Raw genomic sequence first — 17,335 nt, 5'->3', positions numbered from 1 at the left:
GTGCTTCCTATCTTGAAGTTGCCTCAAAACAGGACCTAGCTTAATGGAAAACTAACCACACAGCATGACTTCCTAGGAATCAAAATGTGTTCACATGGAAAGCAAAAACAATTGGAGGACTGTAACAGTGTCACTCAGTGACACCTGTGATGGCACTATCAATGCATTAGGAGATGGTTTACTAGGGACTTAATATGCTTTTAACGAATGAAAGTACCACAGTATTTATAATACTCTTCGTTCCTGAGAATATGCTGCCCTGCTCCCATGCTGGCGTGCTATTCTGAGAAATGTTTCATGGAATTTTCAAAAGAAATATTATGACTGTATAATTGGGATTTTCTATGCTCATCTGTCTTCTCTATGCTATACACATCCTGAAAAATGCACTATATTTTAAACGTGGCTTTTATTACGAGCCTTATTATTACACTGGACAAAAATCTTCTGAGTGAGGAGAATATGTTTATGTGTAAAGACTGCAGCTGATATAGACTCTTACTATTTTCATCTTGTCTCTAAAAAAAACTGCTGATTTTTTTTTTTTTTAATCACATGCCTCTGACCTGAGACCTCTCAGACCCCAGTCTTTCAAGAAATTTATCTTTGTTTCTAGGATAGTAGCCAAAGTTTTGGAGGATAACAAAGTTCCTGGTGCGATCTGCTCCCTGGTATGCGGTGGAGCTGATATTGGGTAGGCAAAACTTTTAGCCTTTTGTGGGAAGGAAAGGAAGGGTGGCTTTTGGGAAAAGCTGTCCCTAGGGTAGGGCAAATGGAGGGGGACTGCTCCAGCCCCCATCCGACCAGCACCCGTGGGGGACCCATCCAGGCTGATTTGTCCTGCATCCTGCAGTCTCCTAGGGACAGCCCTCTTTTGGGAATAGTCTAGTTTGGGGGTGGATGGGGGGAGGCTTTGTTCTACAGGTTGAACCTCTCTAGTCTAGCACCCTCTGGACCTGACTGGTGTCAAACCAGAAAATTTGCTGAACCATGGGAAATCCATATTGTCTAGCAGCATTACCAATACTTCCACTACTTACCGGGCTCATAGCAGATATTTGGGGTAAATCACAGCTAAATAGCAGCACAGAACACTGAGGGTTGGGACTGATGGCTATAAACACACTTTATGGAACCATGGGAAACTTGTCCACACCCCGGTAAGTAGACATCTGGCTAACTAAAATCAGGCCAGATCCTGGATTTTGCCAAACCAAAGAGTGCCAGGTGGGACAGGTTCAACCTGTGCTGCACGTAAAAAGCAGTTGAACATACCTGGTTTTCTTTGCCTCTGACTTGGACATGGCTAGATATCCACAGGCGCTTCAGCACAGGAAATGTCCTTTCCTGAATGTCTGGAAAGTGTGCAGCATATTGCTGGTGCTAACGTAAATATGTAACTCTCTGAACCATTGCTGCAACAACCATGTTGCTACAAATGCAACTAAATGAGTCTGGTTGACAGTTTGGTGAGGGTGTTTGTTCCCATTTTTAACTCTGTTTTCTTCCCCTCTCCCTCTACTTTGTAGCCAGATCTAAGAAAGTCTGAACAGCCATAAAGATCACAGCTCAGGGGTGGTCCCTGCAATACCCCTTTTCCAAACAACACTTATGGGGCATGCCAACTGGGGATGTTCACGCCCAGGGAGGTGCATGAAAGCCCACAAAGTGCCAACCGCCTGTTAGACCCAAGCCATAGTGGATAGCATGGGTCTGAAGGAGGCCTGCCATTGATGCGGTACAAACAACAAGCAAGTGCCTTGTTGCTGTAGGAAGGGCAGTCCCATTGATGGAGGTGGGGGGAGAAGCAAAAGGGGCAGTTGCCTCTGGGCCTGGCATTTCAAAGGGTCCTGGAGTTCTGGCTCCTGCTACTTTGGTATTGGCAGCTGGAGCTGTGGGGGCCTTTGAACTGCTGCAGTAGTGCTGCTCTGGCTGCGTGCGGTTGTGAAGGAGTGGTGGTGGTGGTGGGCTTGAACTGCTGTGTTAGTGCTGCTCTGGCTGCATGTGGTGGTGTGTGTGTGGGGGGAGGCAGAGCTGCAGTCTGGGCAGCACTGAGAGCTAACTGCTCCTGGCCCTATCCCTTACAGGGTGTGAATCTGGCCCCCCTCCCACCATGCCCTGGACTTGCAGCTGCAGTTGGTACAGCTGAGGCAGGGTTAGACTTTAGGTACAGATGACACAGTGCTAGACTCTGACATGGAAGTAGGGTACTTGTTCCGGCACTTAACATTTCTTTGAGTTGCGTTTCACTTAAGTGCTGACTTGATTCTTTTAAATCTGTCTTGTATTCCTGGCATAAATGTAACACTTGTTAGAATTAAGACTAAAGTTTTGTTACACATGTATGATTTTTACTAAAAGGACACGTGGAAAATTCATGGAAGTCTGTGATCTCTGGGATTTTCACGAAACGTGTGACGGGTCTCAGGGCGTAGCCATGTTAGTCTCTTTCAGAAAAACTAACTAGAAGTCCTGTGGCACCTTAAAGACTAACACATTTACTAGGGCAATGAGCGTTCAGGGGTTGCAGCTCACTTCATCAGATGTGTGAAGTGGAAGCTTCACTTGACAGGGATTTACACATACCCACAGGACTGGAAATGTTATATCAGTGCTAGTTCAATCCAGGTAGATGTGGTCTACTTCAAACAATTAACAGGAAAGTAAGAATACCTAAAGAGGAAAATTACTTACCTTTGTTAGTCTTTAGGGGCCACAGGATTCCTCAAATTGATTTTACTAAAAATATGCATGACAAAATGGGGAGCTGTGAGGTCCCCATCCCACGTCAGTGGGCCTATCAGCGAGCTGCAAATTCCCTGCTGCAGCCAGGAGCTCAGAGGACACCCCATGCTGCCCATGGGTACAGGGTAACCCTGCAGCTCCCAGGGGCTGAAGGCAAGTCATGAATGTCTCTGGAAGTCACAGATTCCATGGCTTTTGTGACAAAAAGGTAGACCTAGTTATAACTAAGAAACGCATTTTTCTGGCATGCTTGCTCCAGTTGTACACTCTTTTGAGGATTGGCATGTTCTCTTGTATAGCACAGCAATGGCACGTGATGAGAGAGTGGACCTACTGTCTTTCACTGGCAGCACTAAGGTGGGCAAGCAGGTAGCACTTATGGTTCAGGAGAGATTTGGTAAGTGTGTAGATGTTTGCTTTTTCCCCCGAGGTGTTTTGTTTTGTTGGGAAATGGGGCTGAGGGAACTCAGAACTTACATCAGTCACCTATTTGTCAATTTTTTCTAACCTGAGTTACAAGTGCGTCAGTGAAGCTGTATTTCTGCTACTTCTAGTTGAAGAGTCTCCTGAAATCTGGTCACTGCTTTGCTCAGTGGGCCAGCAAGTTGATTTTTGATAGCCTCTCTGAATCTACTGGATTCTTATGTGTTATGTGATAATGCCAGTGTAGTCAGCATTGATTTCTAGGAGAGTTCACAAAATTAACCTGGGGTAGTGGCCCCTCCATAACGAAGTGTGACGGCACTCTCTTCTTCCTGTTCCTGATTAAAAATGAAGAGTGTATTATCATCAGGACCTCACAAACTGCCTCTGCTGCAGAAGTGTTGCTGAATCCTGGATCCATGTCCTGTTGTCAATGTTTTATTATTTCCCAGGGGACAATTCTCCACATAAACCAAAAGCCTTGGGTCACTATCCTTCCATCCCTTTGAGGATTTGGGGGTTGCATTTTGTACTGTCTCCTGTAGTTCTCTCATTTGACCTACAGAATTCACATCTGCTGCACTGATCCATACATGGCCCTATCAAGGGTTGAGCTCACAACCCAGGGTTTAGCAGGCCAATGGGCAAACCACTGAGCAAGGGATTTCAATTAATTTGGCCATCTTTGCTGATGCCATTCCCTACTTTTCCTTTCTTCCTCCTGGAAAAATGTCTGTTTGCTTTCCATGGGAGGGGAATGAGGGCAATGCAATGTGGGAAGGTGAGATCACATACCCACAACCACCTGTGAGGCATTTTTTTCCCATGATGCACCAACAAAATACCCAGAATGCTATGGGGCTGAGGGAATTGTGGGATAGGTTCCTAGAATGCACTGCTGCAGCAGTCGATGCTTAGCAGTGGAGTGTGGCATCAATAAGTCAAATTTTTGGGGAGCCCATGGGAAGGTTCAAATTTATAAAATTCAAATTTATAAAACCCACCATTATAAAATCAATTTTAATAAATTTCAATTTATCTCATAGTGTAGAGGTAGCCTCAGAGATTTAGGGCTCTTGCTTGGAAAATAAGCAAAACTGCTAACTTTTCTTGTGGTCCCCTTTGATTTCATTAGCACTTTTCTCATTGTCCAGGCCTTTCACGTGCTGCACTACTTTGGTGGGTTATTTTTCATTTTATTTTCTTAAAGTAAAAGCGCCTCTCATTATAGGCTAGGTTTTTCTTAGTCCTCAAGTAATACAATTAGATAAGTGAGAGCATGTGAGGGGTGAGGTAGTATTCACTGTATCAGGATAGTCTATAATTGTTACTCACATTACTATTTACTTATTTTAACAGGACGGAGTCTGCTAGAGCTTGGTGGAAACAACGCCCTTGTTGGTAATACACAAAATAAAAATCTCTTCTGATACCGAGCTAATCCTAATGTTACCAATTGTGTTCATAGTAGACTAATCTTTTTTGTTAGGAGTTGTTATCTTCTCTCTGTGGAAAGTATGTAGCATACAGTGAATACTGTCATAGCTGAAGGCCCAGATTTAATAAATTCCTTAAGCAAGTGCCTGACTCCAAACACATGAAATACCCTGCGGAATCTGGCCTAAGTATATGAATAATGATCCCTCTCAAAAACGCATACTTCCCTTTTCATGAGCAATCCTCCACCTCTCAGCTCTCCAGGATCAACATCCTGCTTACCATCTTCCAGTCAAGGACTAGATGGAAATCCCTTTTGTCAGTCAGTGCCTCTCCTTAACTGGCCAGAAGGCTGTGGAACAAAACACTCTTTAAGAGCTGAACATACAGCCTCTGACCCTGGCATTGAAGGGTGGGGAATATAAGTTGCACCTAGGGGTTTTATATGATTTTGCTGAACATAAATACTGGGTCCTAAGCTCTCTGTTGTATAGGGTTGCTGTCTCTCTCACTAATGTTCTCTTTTTACAGCAAACTGTAGGAGATGGATTTTTTCCGCCAGTGTTTGCTTTTCTAGTGTTTGCTTTTTAAAATATTTTGTTACTTATTTGCATTGTACACTGTTTGAGCAGTAAGTATAGAATGGCAATTTCCCCATCATGGTAGTTGTGTGCTGGCACATTGCTATTCTGAGTTCGTAGGATTGGGAGTGGGGGACAAACTAATTAAGGAAAAATGCATGTGAAAAGTCAAGAAAAACTTGTGTGTACATTGGTCTTGGGGGTGTGGTTTTGATTTTTCTCATATGGTACATTCAAAATGGGATATAAACAGTATGTTAAAGACTAGTTTTAGTGGGGATAGCTGGACTTGAACATAATTATGTGTAGGTACCAACCAATAGGTGAATAATTATGGGAAAATTTTCTTATTACATATTTCCCTCATTGTTGTCAAGTAATATAGTTCAGATTTACATATTTTAAGGTCTGATCTATTTGTGGTGATGAGTCTTTCCATTGACTTTAGTGGAGTGGCATCAATGTCTTAGGGAGCATCTGTGAGCAGCTGGGGAGGTGTGGTTCTCAGCCTGGGTAACTCTATAGGCTACCGCTGCTTGAGCTACTGTGCTATAGTGTGGCCATAACTGTATGGCCTAGAGCTTAGGGTGGGTGCTTGAGTATGTAGCCAGAGGGTCAAGCAATATTATACCTGAGAAGCTAATGTGAGCTGCAGCTCTTGTCACTGTAGTCATGCTGATATTAACACACACATGTATGACCTGAGCTGGGAATTGCATCTCTCTGCCCCTGTGTAGATGTAACTTTAGTGAGGAAAGAGGAAATGCACACTAGTTAACTTGATGTCCTGGTACACTATTACCCTCTATTGCACCTTCTTAGATTGTTGTGTTTCCAGCTTTGCTAATGATTTCAAATCCATCTGAAACCTGTGTTAAGTTTTATTTCTATGCCTTGTAACAGAAAGAAGGGGAGAGTCTCCTCCTGTTCTTTTAAATGTGCTGCCTTTCATGGTTGTGATCTCATCCGTGTGGCCCTGTAGAAGTTACCCAATGGTTCTTGACTTTTATTTAATAGTCTTGTAATCCAGCAAAGTTCCTGCTGGCTAACCTGACCTCTGTTTAACTAAGCAAACCCCAGTATGACACTAGTTTGAGCTATATTAATTTTCAAACTGGCCACTTCTTTTTCAACTTTGATGTATTTTTCTTTTGCTGCCCCTGCTCTACAGAATTACACGCTTGTGTCCTTAGGCATTAGTCCTCTGTGCTATGTGGTCAGCCTTTGCATTTCTTCTCTGTGCCATTTAGGCTACGTCTACACGTGCCCCAAACTTCGAAATGGCCACGCAAATGGCCATTTCGAAGTTTACTAATGAAGCGCTGAAATGCATATTCAGCGCTTCATTAGCAGGCGGGCGGCAGCGGCGCTTCGAAATTGACGCGGCTTGCCGCCGCGCGTCTCGTCCAGACGGGGCTCCTTTTTGAAAGGACTCCGCCTACTTCGAAGTCCCCTTATTCCCATGAGCTCGTGGGAATAAGGGGACTTCGAAGTAGGCGGGGTCCTTTCGAAAAGGAGCCCCGTCTGGACGAGACGCGCGGCGGCAAGCCGCGTCAATTTCGAAGCGCCGCTGCCGCCCGCCTGCTAATGAAGCGCTGAATATGCATTTCAGCGCTTCATTAGTAAACTTCGAAATGGCCATTTGCGTGGCCATTTTGAAGTTTGGGGCACGTGTAGACACGGCCTTAGGTTCCACTTAAGCAGAATGGAGAGGGGAGGAGTGCAGGAAGCTAGTGGCAGCTTCTTGATTCAGAAGCAAGTGGTGTTGCTTGGGGAGCTTTCTTCAAAATGGACAGGAGAATCAAACCTTTGTGCTTAATTCTAAATACATAAAGGAAACTAGTTTTAGAGCTTTCTTAATCTACACCATTCATTTATCTTTCTTAGCGCTAGCTGAAAAGGCTAATAGAATTTACTCTGCTCTGTTGACTAATTTGGGTGTTGGAATCAGAAGGCAAGAACTTACACCTTGATGTTCAATTCCTTTTAAGTGTTTGAGGATGCAGATCTTAACCTAGTCATCCCCTCTGCTGTATTTGCTGCTGTGGGGACAGCAGGCCAGAGATGCACAACTGCCAGAAGGCTGGTAAGTGAATATGTATTGTACAGTGGGGATTGTTAAATCATTCAGTAGAGTGCAGATTGGTACTACTTCGAATGCATCTAAAGGCAGTGTGACAGGAAAAATAGCTATTAATCGTGGGTAATGATTTCAAGTTCCAGAACTGTTTACTTACACGTGTTTTTAAGAATACCCAATGACACTAAATCTGGAAAACATAAACCCTAACTTTTCTCATCCTTTACACTCATTGAATTTCATATTGCTTTCATTGCCAAGTCAGTCATCTTCATTTATTTGAAATACACTTCAGTTTCTGGTTCTTGTATGCCGGTGAGTAGTGCAGTCTTTGGATTATAGCAGATAGGGATTATTTTTGGCTTTTAAACAAGTAACTTTCATCATATTAAAATTGTTTTCTCTATCTCTATTGATATTTTTAAAAGCTTGTTTTAATAATGTCTAAATATTAGACTACTAATTTTAACTGATTTCCCTTTTTAAAATGAATAGCTACTGAACAAAACAATAATTTGTCCAGGAAAATTTCAATTAGTTTGCCAGGTCTAGGATTCTAAAACAAATGCGTTTAATTCTCAGATATTTTGTCTAATTATTATACTTCAGACTTCAAAGCCGAATTAAAACCAGAAACTAATCTGTCTTGCATTAGTATTACAGGTGTAACTTGTTTAGCCACAATAAAAAGTGCAATTTTGGTATAAGGAACTTCCTAAACTCATTAAGAAGCAATATAAAGACCTTTACAATGAGTAGGGGAGATGGGTTACAAATTAACAATAAGCAATCAAAGCCAAAATAAGATATCTTAGTGTTTTCACCATTTTATTTTGTCTTGTGATTAGTTTTAAATTGATAGTTTATATACTGGATTTTTGTGTAAGCTATTGAATATTAGTATGAGACTTCACAACAGTAGCTTGATATCAAACTTCACTTGAGATGAGGAGTAGCACTTTGAATAATGTTGTAAGATTAACAAGGCTGTATTGTAAATTTCAGTACTTTTTTTGAGTATGTCAGTATGTCCTCAGCTTGCAGTCCAGTGTGCTGGAGATAGGTGGGATGAGACAAAATATTTGGTTTGTTAATGAGATTTTAAAATCTATTTATTTTCTCTTTGTATTATTGCAAACTGATTCATCCTCATAAGGCATTTTGTTGCTAACTGTCACAATGTCAGTGTGAGTGTTATGAGATTTGGAGGGTTTTTCCTTAAAATCCCCAGATTTTAGCATTGTGTGTATGCATGTGAGGTAGGGGAAGAATCTCTTTTTTTTTTATTTGGAAAACAATGAGTTCTAGAAAAACTTTGAAAAAGTGACTTGGGTGCCCTTTGAAGACTCATAAATCAGAAGGGAAATAAAGACCCCCTTTTAAAAAAAGATAATAGTTCTAAAGCCCATTTCATAATTTTTGAGGCCTTATTTAACTGGGATTTCTTTTTGGAATGTTTGAAATTGATTATATAGTTCCTGTTCCGCAGGGATGCCCAAAGCTCAGCGTACAAAATTTTGCAAATTTCAACTGCTGTGACATATTACTGTTTCCTAAAACTCCTGTGACTCTGTTTAGCTCGTGCATGAAAGCATCCATGATGAAGTGGTAGAGAAACTTGCCAAGGCCTATGCACAGATTCGCATTGGTGACCCATGGGACTGTAAGTAGGGGGACTTATTTTATTTTAATTGTTGTTCCTACTCATTGAGGGCAAAGTTTGCTACAAAATAATCAAGTTCACTTCAGTTAGAATAGGAGCTGTGAAATAGGGAAGAGGAATCTAATTAACCCTAATTATTTTGTTTATCTTTGACATATTAAATGGCTGTTTTCCCAGTTATCATGGTGATCGGTATGTTAGAAATGCAGGCAGGTGTCCTAAAATAATGCCTTTGAACTCTACACCATACATAATATGTTATTTTACTTTTCAGCCAACACTCTGTATGGGCCTCTCCACACTAAACAAGCAGTGACGATGTTCCTTGATGCAGTGGAACAAGCCAAACAACAGGGTGGCTCTGTGGTCTATGGTGGGAAGGTGACTGTTTCTATTATCTGGACTGTTAGAATACAGTACACACAGTAGTACACACAGGTTGGTGGGTGAGGAAGAGCCCAGATTATATTCTGGGGAGATGTATCCGGTGCTGGCAGGACCGTCAGATATGTAAGTCTGGCAAGTCAGCCATATGGAGGGTGGGGATGGCTCCACCTGACATCTGAAGTAACACGTAGATAATTGAGGTGGCACATGGACAATGAATATTGAAATCCTGATTTCAGTGTCAGTTCTGCCACTAACTTGGTGTCTGGCTTTGGACGAGAGGCTTGCACTTCCCCCAGTCTGCAGAAGGAGGAAGCAGCTGCCCTCTTCTTCACACCCTGGGCTCCCGTTCTCAATGAAGCACAGGGATTAAGGCTCTGCATGACATCCTGAGTTATGTAGGCGTCCCCGTGGAGCATGATGATAAGGTTTTATCCAGATCTTCCATTTGGATGATTGTAATCACCTGTCTAACATCTCTCTCTTTCCTGGGTCGGTGGCTGGGGGGTCTTGCCCGTGGTCTAACTGGTCACTATACTTGCGGGAGGGAAGGAATTTTTTTTCCCAGTTCAGATTGGCAGAAACCCTGGGGGATGGGGAGGTTTGCTGGCCTCTGCAGCTTGAGGCCTGGGTCACTTGCTGGTGTCAGCTAGTGTAAATAGTGGATTCTCAGAAATGTGTAGTCCTTAAATTGTGATTTGCGGACTTTGACTTAGCCAGAGGTTAGGGGCCCATTACTGGATGGTTGAGGTCCTACAATATGCAGGAGATCTGATTATGTGATCATAATCTTTCTTTCTGGCCTTAAAGTCTATGGCCATGTTGACAGTACAGATTTCTGTCAACAGAAGTGTCTTTCTGTTGACAAAACTAGGGAGTGTCCACACTAGAAATGCATTCTTTTGAGAATCTGTCGATAGAATGCAGCACTTTTCCTGGCAGACGTCCGTTGTGACCGTACGAGGCACAGCGCCTCTCTTGACGTTGTTGACAAGAAAATAGTGTAGATGCTCCAAGGGGGCCCTCTGTTGACAGAGAGGGCTTTCGCTTTACCAGGCAGCCCTGTTTGCAGAGCTTCTGGTTGGGTGTTTTCTTGACAGAGGGCTGGGCAGTCTAGCCACTCTCTGTCAACAGATGGCGGCTACAGGGGCAGCCTCTATAAGGTGTGGATGTGTTCTGTCGACAGAGGTTCTGTTGGGAAATATCTGTCGACAGAATGCTGTCATGTAAACGCAGCCTGTGAGTCCTTATCTCCACCTTCAATGCAATCAGAGCATGTGGTTAACTAAAACTAATGTTCCATGCTTGCCATTCACAGTACAGATGGGAAGAGAGAAGCATTCCTTGCTGTCTGGAGGATCGATTTACAATTTGATTTTGTGTATATGTGTAATGCTGTACATTTTGCTCTTCAATTCTGGATGTATAACTGAGTTGAACTTGGTACAGTGGGTTCAGTTTAGCTCTGCATAGAAGATCTTCTCATTGTAAAGAACATAATCCAAAATACTGACTTGGATTTGCTAATGCCATTTGTCTGACGTAATAACTTGCTTATTGCTATTTTTTTGTATTTTTAAAGGTTCTAAATCGCCCTGGTAACTATGTTGAGCCAACAGTTGTGACTGGTCTCCCCCACAATGCATCCATCGTGCACACTGAGACATTTGCCCCCATTCTTTACGTGCTGAAATTCAAGGTAAAAGAATACGGGGAGGAGTTCAGTGAGCTATGGTCCGGTGTTACTCCAATATGTTAAATGTAGCTTCTGTGTTAAACTGAAGGCACGCATGGGGGAGAGGGAGTATAAGAGAGAGGAGTATTCCCAAGTGCATATGGCATGCTCATGAATCTGTCCTAATAGCAATGTTGTTATTCAGTTGTTATGCTTCTCAAATGTAGGGGTGTTCAGCGTAACTGCCTGGGTCAGGACTTTGTTACGTTTATGTATCTTATTTTAAAAGCACCCGGACTTGTCAGTGTGAGTCTGTACAGGACTGTAGATGATTCTTGCATTGATTTGCGGGGGAAAAACTGTCATGGCCTTTCTGTACAGCCAATGTGCGCAGGAATGATAATGTGTGACTAGGTGCACAGCTCTTTGCTGTGTGATTAACGTGGTGCAACATGGCACTAGTTTAAATTAGCATTCTTTTGTTCACGATCCCTTGTTGTGGTGGTCACTATTTGCCTTCAGTAGTCCTGCCATGACCACTTTATGTAATTCTTTTCAGACAGAAGAAGAGGCCTTTGCATGGAATAATGAAGTAAAACAAGGTCTCTCTAGCAGCATTTTCACCAAGGATTTGGGCAGGATTTTCCGTTGGCTTGGGTATAACATTTATATTTTTCTTCTTTCTAAAACACAGGTTTGCCTAATTTGGCTGTCATAAAACCTGCAAACTCTTAGGCAGACCTTCTTTTGTCAATATTAAAGTCTCTTTTACATGAGAGACCTGGCTCTTTTCCTTACCTTGTGACTACAGAAGATCACATTGTCTATCTTGTCTTTGCTGGTAGGCCTAAAGGATCAGACTGTGGTGTTGTAAATGTCAACATTCCAACCAGTGGGGCTGAAATTGGAGGTGCTTTTGGTATGTTAATTACATTTCCTACCTTTATGTTTTGGAACAAATTGATGATCATATCCTACAACAATGGGGTATATCTTATAAATCTGAGGTTCAAATTTAAAAAAAAAAATACAAGCCTTTGTTTTCTTTTGTATACTCTCTCTTTTCTTTTGGCAGAGCTTCTGGTAGAGTAAAGGTTAGTCAAAAGCCTGCCATTTTAAGGATGGCTTATTTCAGGACTTCTGACTTCACTTGCTTTTTTTAAAGTCTAAGTCTGCCCAATTTTTTTACTGTAAATATATGGAAATCAATAGTATTGTTGTGCATTTATGCTAGTATAGTGGAGACTAGAATTTGGCCAGTGGCACATTTTCTGTTTCATTAAAAAACAAAAACAAAAAAAACCAAAACCCACTTTATCTAATGAAGGGATAGCAATAGGTGCTCCATATTCTTTGAAGGAAACGAAACCCAAAATGCCTTGATGATGGGTGTGATAGAAATGATCTCATAGTTAACAACCTCTCAGTAGGCTGAAAGCGCATATTATTAAAACCAAAGTTCCAATTACTGCATGCATAAGAAAATGGCTTTCAGAAATCTTCTGCGTGTGTGTATACAGTAAACCCTTGATTTTAATGGGCCTGTATATAACTGACTTTGGAAATAACAGACACTGCCTGCAGGTGGTGCTGCTGAGGGCTCCATCAAGCTGAGGAGTAGGGACAGTGTCAGCGGTGCGTCTGGCACGTGCGCACCATACTCTTTCTTCCCCACCCGCCCTGGCATGTTACCCATGAGCTTCAAGACCTCAGCCCTGCACTGGCAGCCCACACCTCACCATGGCACAGGCAAGCCATATGGTGCTGGGTGGGCGGCACGGCCCTAACACACGAGATGGCACTGGAGGCCCTGGCGCTGCTAGTGTGCAAGCAGTGGTGGTGGTGGGCCCTGAGGTGCAAGTTGCCCTTCTTCCCCTCGCTGTGCACCTGGAAGAGCTAGCAGAGGCACCCGGGGGGGGCTGCAGCAGGGTCAGGGCTGGTGCTCACCCTGTCTCACCTCTCACCTGGACTGCAGCATGAGCAGCATCCTGGCTCACCTCCCGCCCTGTTGGAACAAGCCAGTGCAGCTCAGCCTGTCACTTGCATCCCTGCTCAGAAGTGCACCCCTGCAGGGCAGCTGTTCCTCATGCCCGGGCCCCAGGAAGCCGCACTGGGGGGGATGGGGTGCAGAAGACAGGAGAGTGTGATGGGCTGGGAAGATCAGTGCCTTATTTAGATTTAACTGCTTTTGGCATTAATGGACACCCGTTTCCCCCATTAGTCTGTTAAACTGAGGGTTTACTGTACGTCATGCCAGCTACTGTGTTTCTTCCTAAAGGGACCTGTAGATTCACCTCTTGCACTTATCTCTCCTCATCTTCCCCACCCTGCAACAAAACAAAACAAAACAAAACTACCATGGTATTGCTGTTACACTATAGTGTAATTTTGTTCAGTTATAACTAACTATGTGCATATTACAGTTGTCTGCAGGAAGGCAGTGAGACAAAGTGAGTGAAGGTCAGTGTTTTTAGCCTGAGTTTGTGGAAGTGGGTCTCTGTCTCTTGGAGGAAAGAAAACAGCTTCTTTTACTTTTGTGAGTTTTAACTGAAGTTCTAAAAAAGACTCTGATCTTCCCCGTAGTAGAAATAGAACTTTGTTTGAAATGTGGAAGCATAAAATATCCACAAAGGAGCTTCTAGCCCTGAATGATGTAATTTTTTTGATAAGGTGGTGAGAAGCACACTGGTGGTGGAAGAGAATCTGGCAGTGATTCATGGAAACTGTACATGAGAAGGTCCACCTGGTAAGGTCTTGGCTTACATATTTTATATGCATATCAGTGTAAGAATCATACAATCATATGGCTAGAAGGGACCTCAGGAGGTAATCTAGTCCACCCCCCTGCCAAAAGCAGGATCAACCCCAACTAAATCACCCCAGCCAGGACCTTGTCAATCTGGGATTTAAAAACCTCTAGGGATGGAGAATCTACCACCTCTCTAGGCAATGCATCCCACTGCTTCACCACCCTCCTGGTGAAGTAGTTCTTCCTAATATCTAACCTACTTCTCTCCTGTAACTTCAGACCATTGCACCTTGTCAACGTTGATACCTTGTAATTCTTCAGTTGCCAGAGATCTTCCCACGGTAGCAGTAATAGTCACTCAGAGATAGCGAGGGCACTACTGGAACTTTCTGGCTATTTGCTATGTCAGAGATTGGTCAGTGGTCTGTTGTCTGTGCTGCTTAAAGAGCTACGAAGACAGACTGTTGTAACAACTAGTTCATTAGAGAGCAGGAGATTACGAATTACAACTATAATCTACCCCCACCCCATTTTTTGTTTTAAGAGCAAGAAGGAGATATATTCTTCCAAGAAAGAATTATGGTATTAAAATAATTCACAACATGGCCTAAATCTAGATTCCCTTCTTTTCCAAAAAGAATGAAAGTCCTTATATCTGCAGAAGGAATTATCCTTTTAAATATTTTCATTTCAATCTTCCTGAGCTTGAACTTGAATGAATAAAATAGAATTGTGATTTGTAAGGAAGTCAGTGAGGTGGCCTCTGGAGACTAAGGCAGTGGCATGTACTTAGGTAACCTCGGTAACTGTTTAATTTCAAAGAATGTCCATTTTTAGTGGGTGACTGTTGACCCATAGCAGCAAATGCATGTCCTGAACCATTTGTATGACAATAATTAGCAGCCTTGCACCTCTCTGCAGAGGGCCTCATTAACATAAGAACGGCCATACTGGATCAGACCAAAGGTCCATCCAGCCCAGTATCCTGTCTGCCGACAGTGGCCAATGCCAGGTGCGCCAGAGGAGGTGAACCGAAGACAACGATCAAGCGATTTGTCTCCTGTCATCTGTCTCCCGCCTTTGACTAGAGGCTAGGGGCACCATATTTTACCCTTGGCTAATAGCCATTTATGGACCTAACCTCCAAAAATTTATCAAGCTCTATTTTAAACTCTGTTAGAGTGCTGGCCTTCACAGCTTCCTCCAGCAAGGAGTTCCACAGGTTGACTGTGTGCTGTGTGAAGAAAAATGTTCTTTTATTAGTTTTGAACCTACTACCCATTAATTTCATTTGGTGTCCTCTAGTTCTTGTATTATGGGAACAAGTAAATAACTATTCAATATTCACTTTCTCCACACCATTCATGATTTTATATACCTCTATCATATTGTCCCTCAGTCTCCTCTTTTCTAGACTGAAAAGTCCCAGTCTCTCTAGCCTCTCCCCATATGGGACCCTTTCCAAACCCTTAATCATTTTAGTTGCCCTTTTCTGAACTTTTTCTAATGCCAGTATATCTTTTTTGAGGTAAGGAGACCACATCTGCACGCAGTACTCAAGATGTGGGCATACCATAGTTTTATATAGGGGAAGTATGATATTCTTTGTCTTATTTTCTATCCCTTTTTTAATTATTTCTAACATGCTATTTGCTTTACTGATTGCCGCTGCACACTGCGTGGATGTTTTCAGAGAACTATCCACTATAATTCCAAGATCCCTTTCCTGATCAGTTGTATCTAAATTTGCCCCCATCACATTGTATGTATAATTGGGGTTATTTTTCCCAATGTGCATTACCTTACACTTACCTACATTAAATGTCATTTGCCATTGTTCATTGTATAGAGTAGGAAGCAGAAGTGGCTTTAGTGGTAGTGGAAGTAATCTGAAATACATTAGTATGCCAGAGCACTCCTGGTTGGAGACAAATGGTGGGTTACATTTTCTCTTCAGTGTGGTGAAGAGGATGTAGTTAAGAAGGGGATGCAGTCGTTCTGTGTTGCCCAACTTCTACACTATAGAGATGGGTAGAATTTCCTTATCACCATGCTCTTTAGGTTGAAACAAAATGGCACTGCCTTAAGGAAGGCTTGTTTGTATACATGAAATGATTTCAATTATCAAGTCTACTTTCTAAATTCTTCATGTTTCTCTTTCAGTACAATCAACTACAGCAAGGATTTGCCTTTGGCTCAAGGAATCAAGTTTCAGTAACACCCTTGGGAAAGTGGGTAGCCTTAAAACCCCTGACATTTCAGAGTTGTGCACCTTCTAACCTCTGTGGGTGAGACAATGATCTGAAACTGTACCGCACCAAAATGACAGCGACAGCAAGCCAGATTGTTACATTTTCAATCAATTTCAATTCTGTATCCTATTCTTATTTCAGTTGTGAAAAGTCAAGGACAGGATCTATGGGGGAGAGTTTTGCTTTGGATTAAAGTGGCCTGCAACATTTTACAACACCTTTTGTACGTATTGTAGTGTCAGCAGACTGATCTTTTTGTGGGTGGTGTTACATCCACGCTTCAGAAATGCATGTTCAGTGTTTAACTAATACTTACACTGACTGTAGCTTCTCTTAAATGTATAAATAAAAGCACATTTCAGAGACTCTTCTTACTTCTGATGTTTTTCCATGACTGCCTTAGAGCTAAGAATCTTCACCTTCATGGTCCCATTTTCTCCCTCTTCCAGTTCAGTATCAGAAGTGCCTTTGGGCTGGATGGTGTTTCTGGGCTAGCAGTCAGCAAGAAGGACCTCCTCTCTTGTGTTGGGACATAGAAGATAAGATTAAGGGAAATGGTTCCTGCGTCTGTACTCTGGCTGCTTCAGTTGGCAACTGGGGGTGGACTAATAGGCCAGAATGTCCATTGTGTTATCGTCCCTTTGTGCCACTCCACCAGTACGAAGGACCCATAGACCTGGCTGTGGGGAAGATCCTTAGGGAAGGACGAGTCCCTGAGGAAGAGGAGTTTGTTGGGGAGAAGCAGGGGGTCAAAGTGCTGTTGTACTCCAGATATGCTCAGCTGTCCTTATGGCCACTTGTAAGCTATAGCAACCCTGTGGAGATCAGCTGGGAGCTAGTCCTAAAATCAAGGAGGTACAAATGTGGTTGTAAGATGACCCTCTTTTCTTGTGCAGAGCAGATCAAGGGCCGCATAGACCCAGGGCTGGTTGTACTCTGGTCAGTGTTAAAACATAGGTGGTTGAGCTAAAGGCTAGTTTTCTCCCCAAGCCCCCATACAGAGGACACCGTAATTGCAGAACATGTTGATGTGTTCAGCTGGGCTTTAGTCCAGGGCCACAACCTGGGTCAATAAATCAATGGCTATCACATGAGCTTGGCTACATTGCTATAGTAGTAAATGTGTTCTGCAAGGTCACATTCCTACTTGCAGCACTAGTTCAGCCTAGGCTCTTTATGGTATGTCATAATTTTATATGTAAAACAAAGGACAGATTATCAACTTAGAATACTTCATAGAGACACAGAAGTTCATTGCTTGACACATTTAAAACGAGAATGCCCAGTCCCTCTGCAAAACATGGATTGCTAGTCATTACATGATTAAACTCTTTCCCCTCCCC

General features: G+C 42.7%; 1 protein-coding gene across 1 annotated transcript in view; it reads left to right on the top strand.

Annotated features, from left to right (window-relative positions):
- The window catches only part of ALDH7A1 (aldehyde dehydrogenase 7 family member A1), a 28,562-nt gene extending 12,205 nt beyond the window's left edge, over nt 1–16,357 (top strand). The window contains exons 8-18 of the mRNA XM_074995024.1: nt 617–694; nt 3,045–3,142; nt 4,528–4,569; nt 7,178–7,272; nt 8,845–8,929; nt 9,204–9,310; nt 10,899–11,015; nt 11,551–11,648; nt 11,837–11,910; nt 13,662–13,737; nt 15,904–16,357. Of these exons, the coding sequence (XP_074851125.1) occupies nt 617–694; nt 3,045–3,142; nt 4,528–4,569; nt 7,178–7,272; nt 8,845–8,929; nt 9,204–9,310; nt 10,899–11,015; nt 11,551–11,648; nt 11,837–11,910; nt 13,662–13,737; nt 15,904–15,958 (925 nt within the window). The 3' untranslated portion in view covers nt 15,959–16,357. The remainder of the gene's footprint in view (nt 1–616; nt 695–3,044; nt 3,143–4,527; nt 4,570–7,177; nt 7,273–8,844; nt 8,930–9,203; nt 9,311–10,898; nt 11,016–11,550; nt 11,649–11,836; nt 11,911–13,661; nt 13,738–15,903) is intronic.
- The last annotated feature ends 978 nt before the right edge of the window (nt 16,358–17,335 follow it).

Source organism: Carettochelys insculpta, chromosome 5, assembly GCF_033958435.1.
Source record: "Carettochelys insculpta isolate YL-2023 chromosome 5, ASM3395843v1, whole genome shotgun sequence".
NCBI classification, from domain to species: domain Eukaryota; kingdom Metazoa; phylum Chordata; order Testudines; family Carettochelyidae; genus Carettochelys; species Carettochelys insculpta.
The sequence above is the reverse complement of the archived record's forward strand: the minus strand, read 5'-3'. Positions and strand labels throughout refer to the sequence as shown.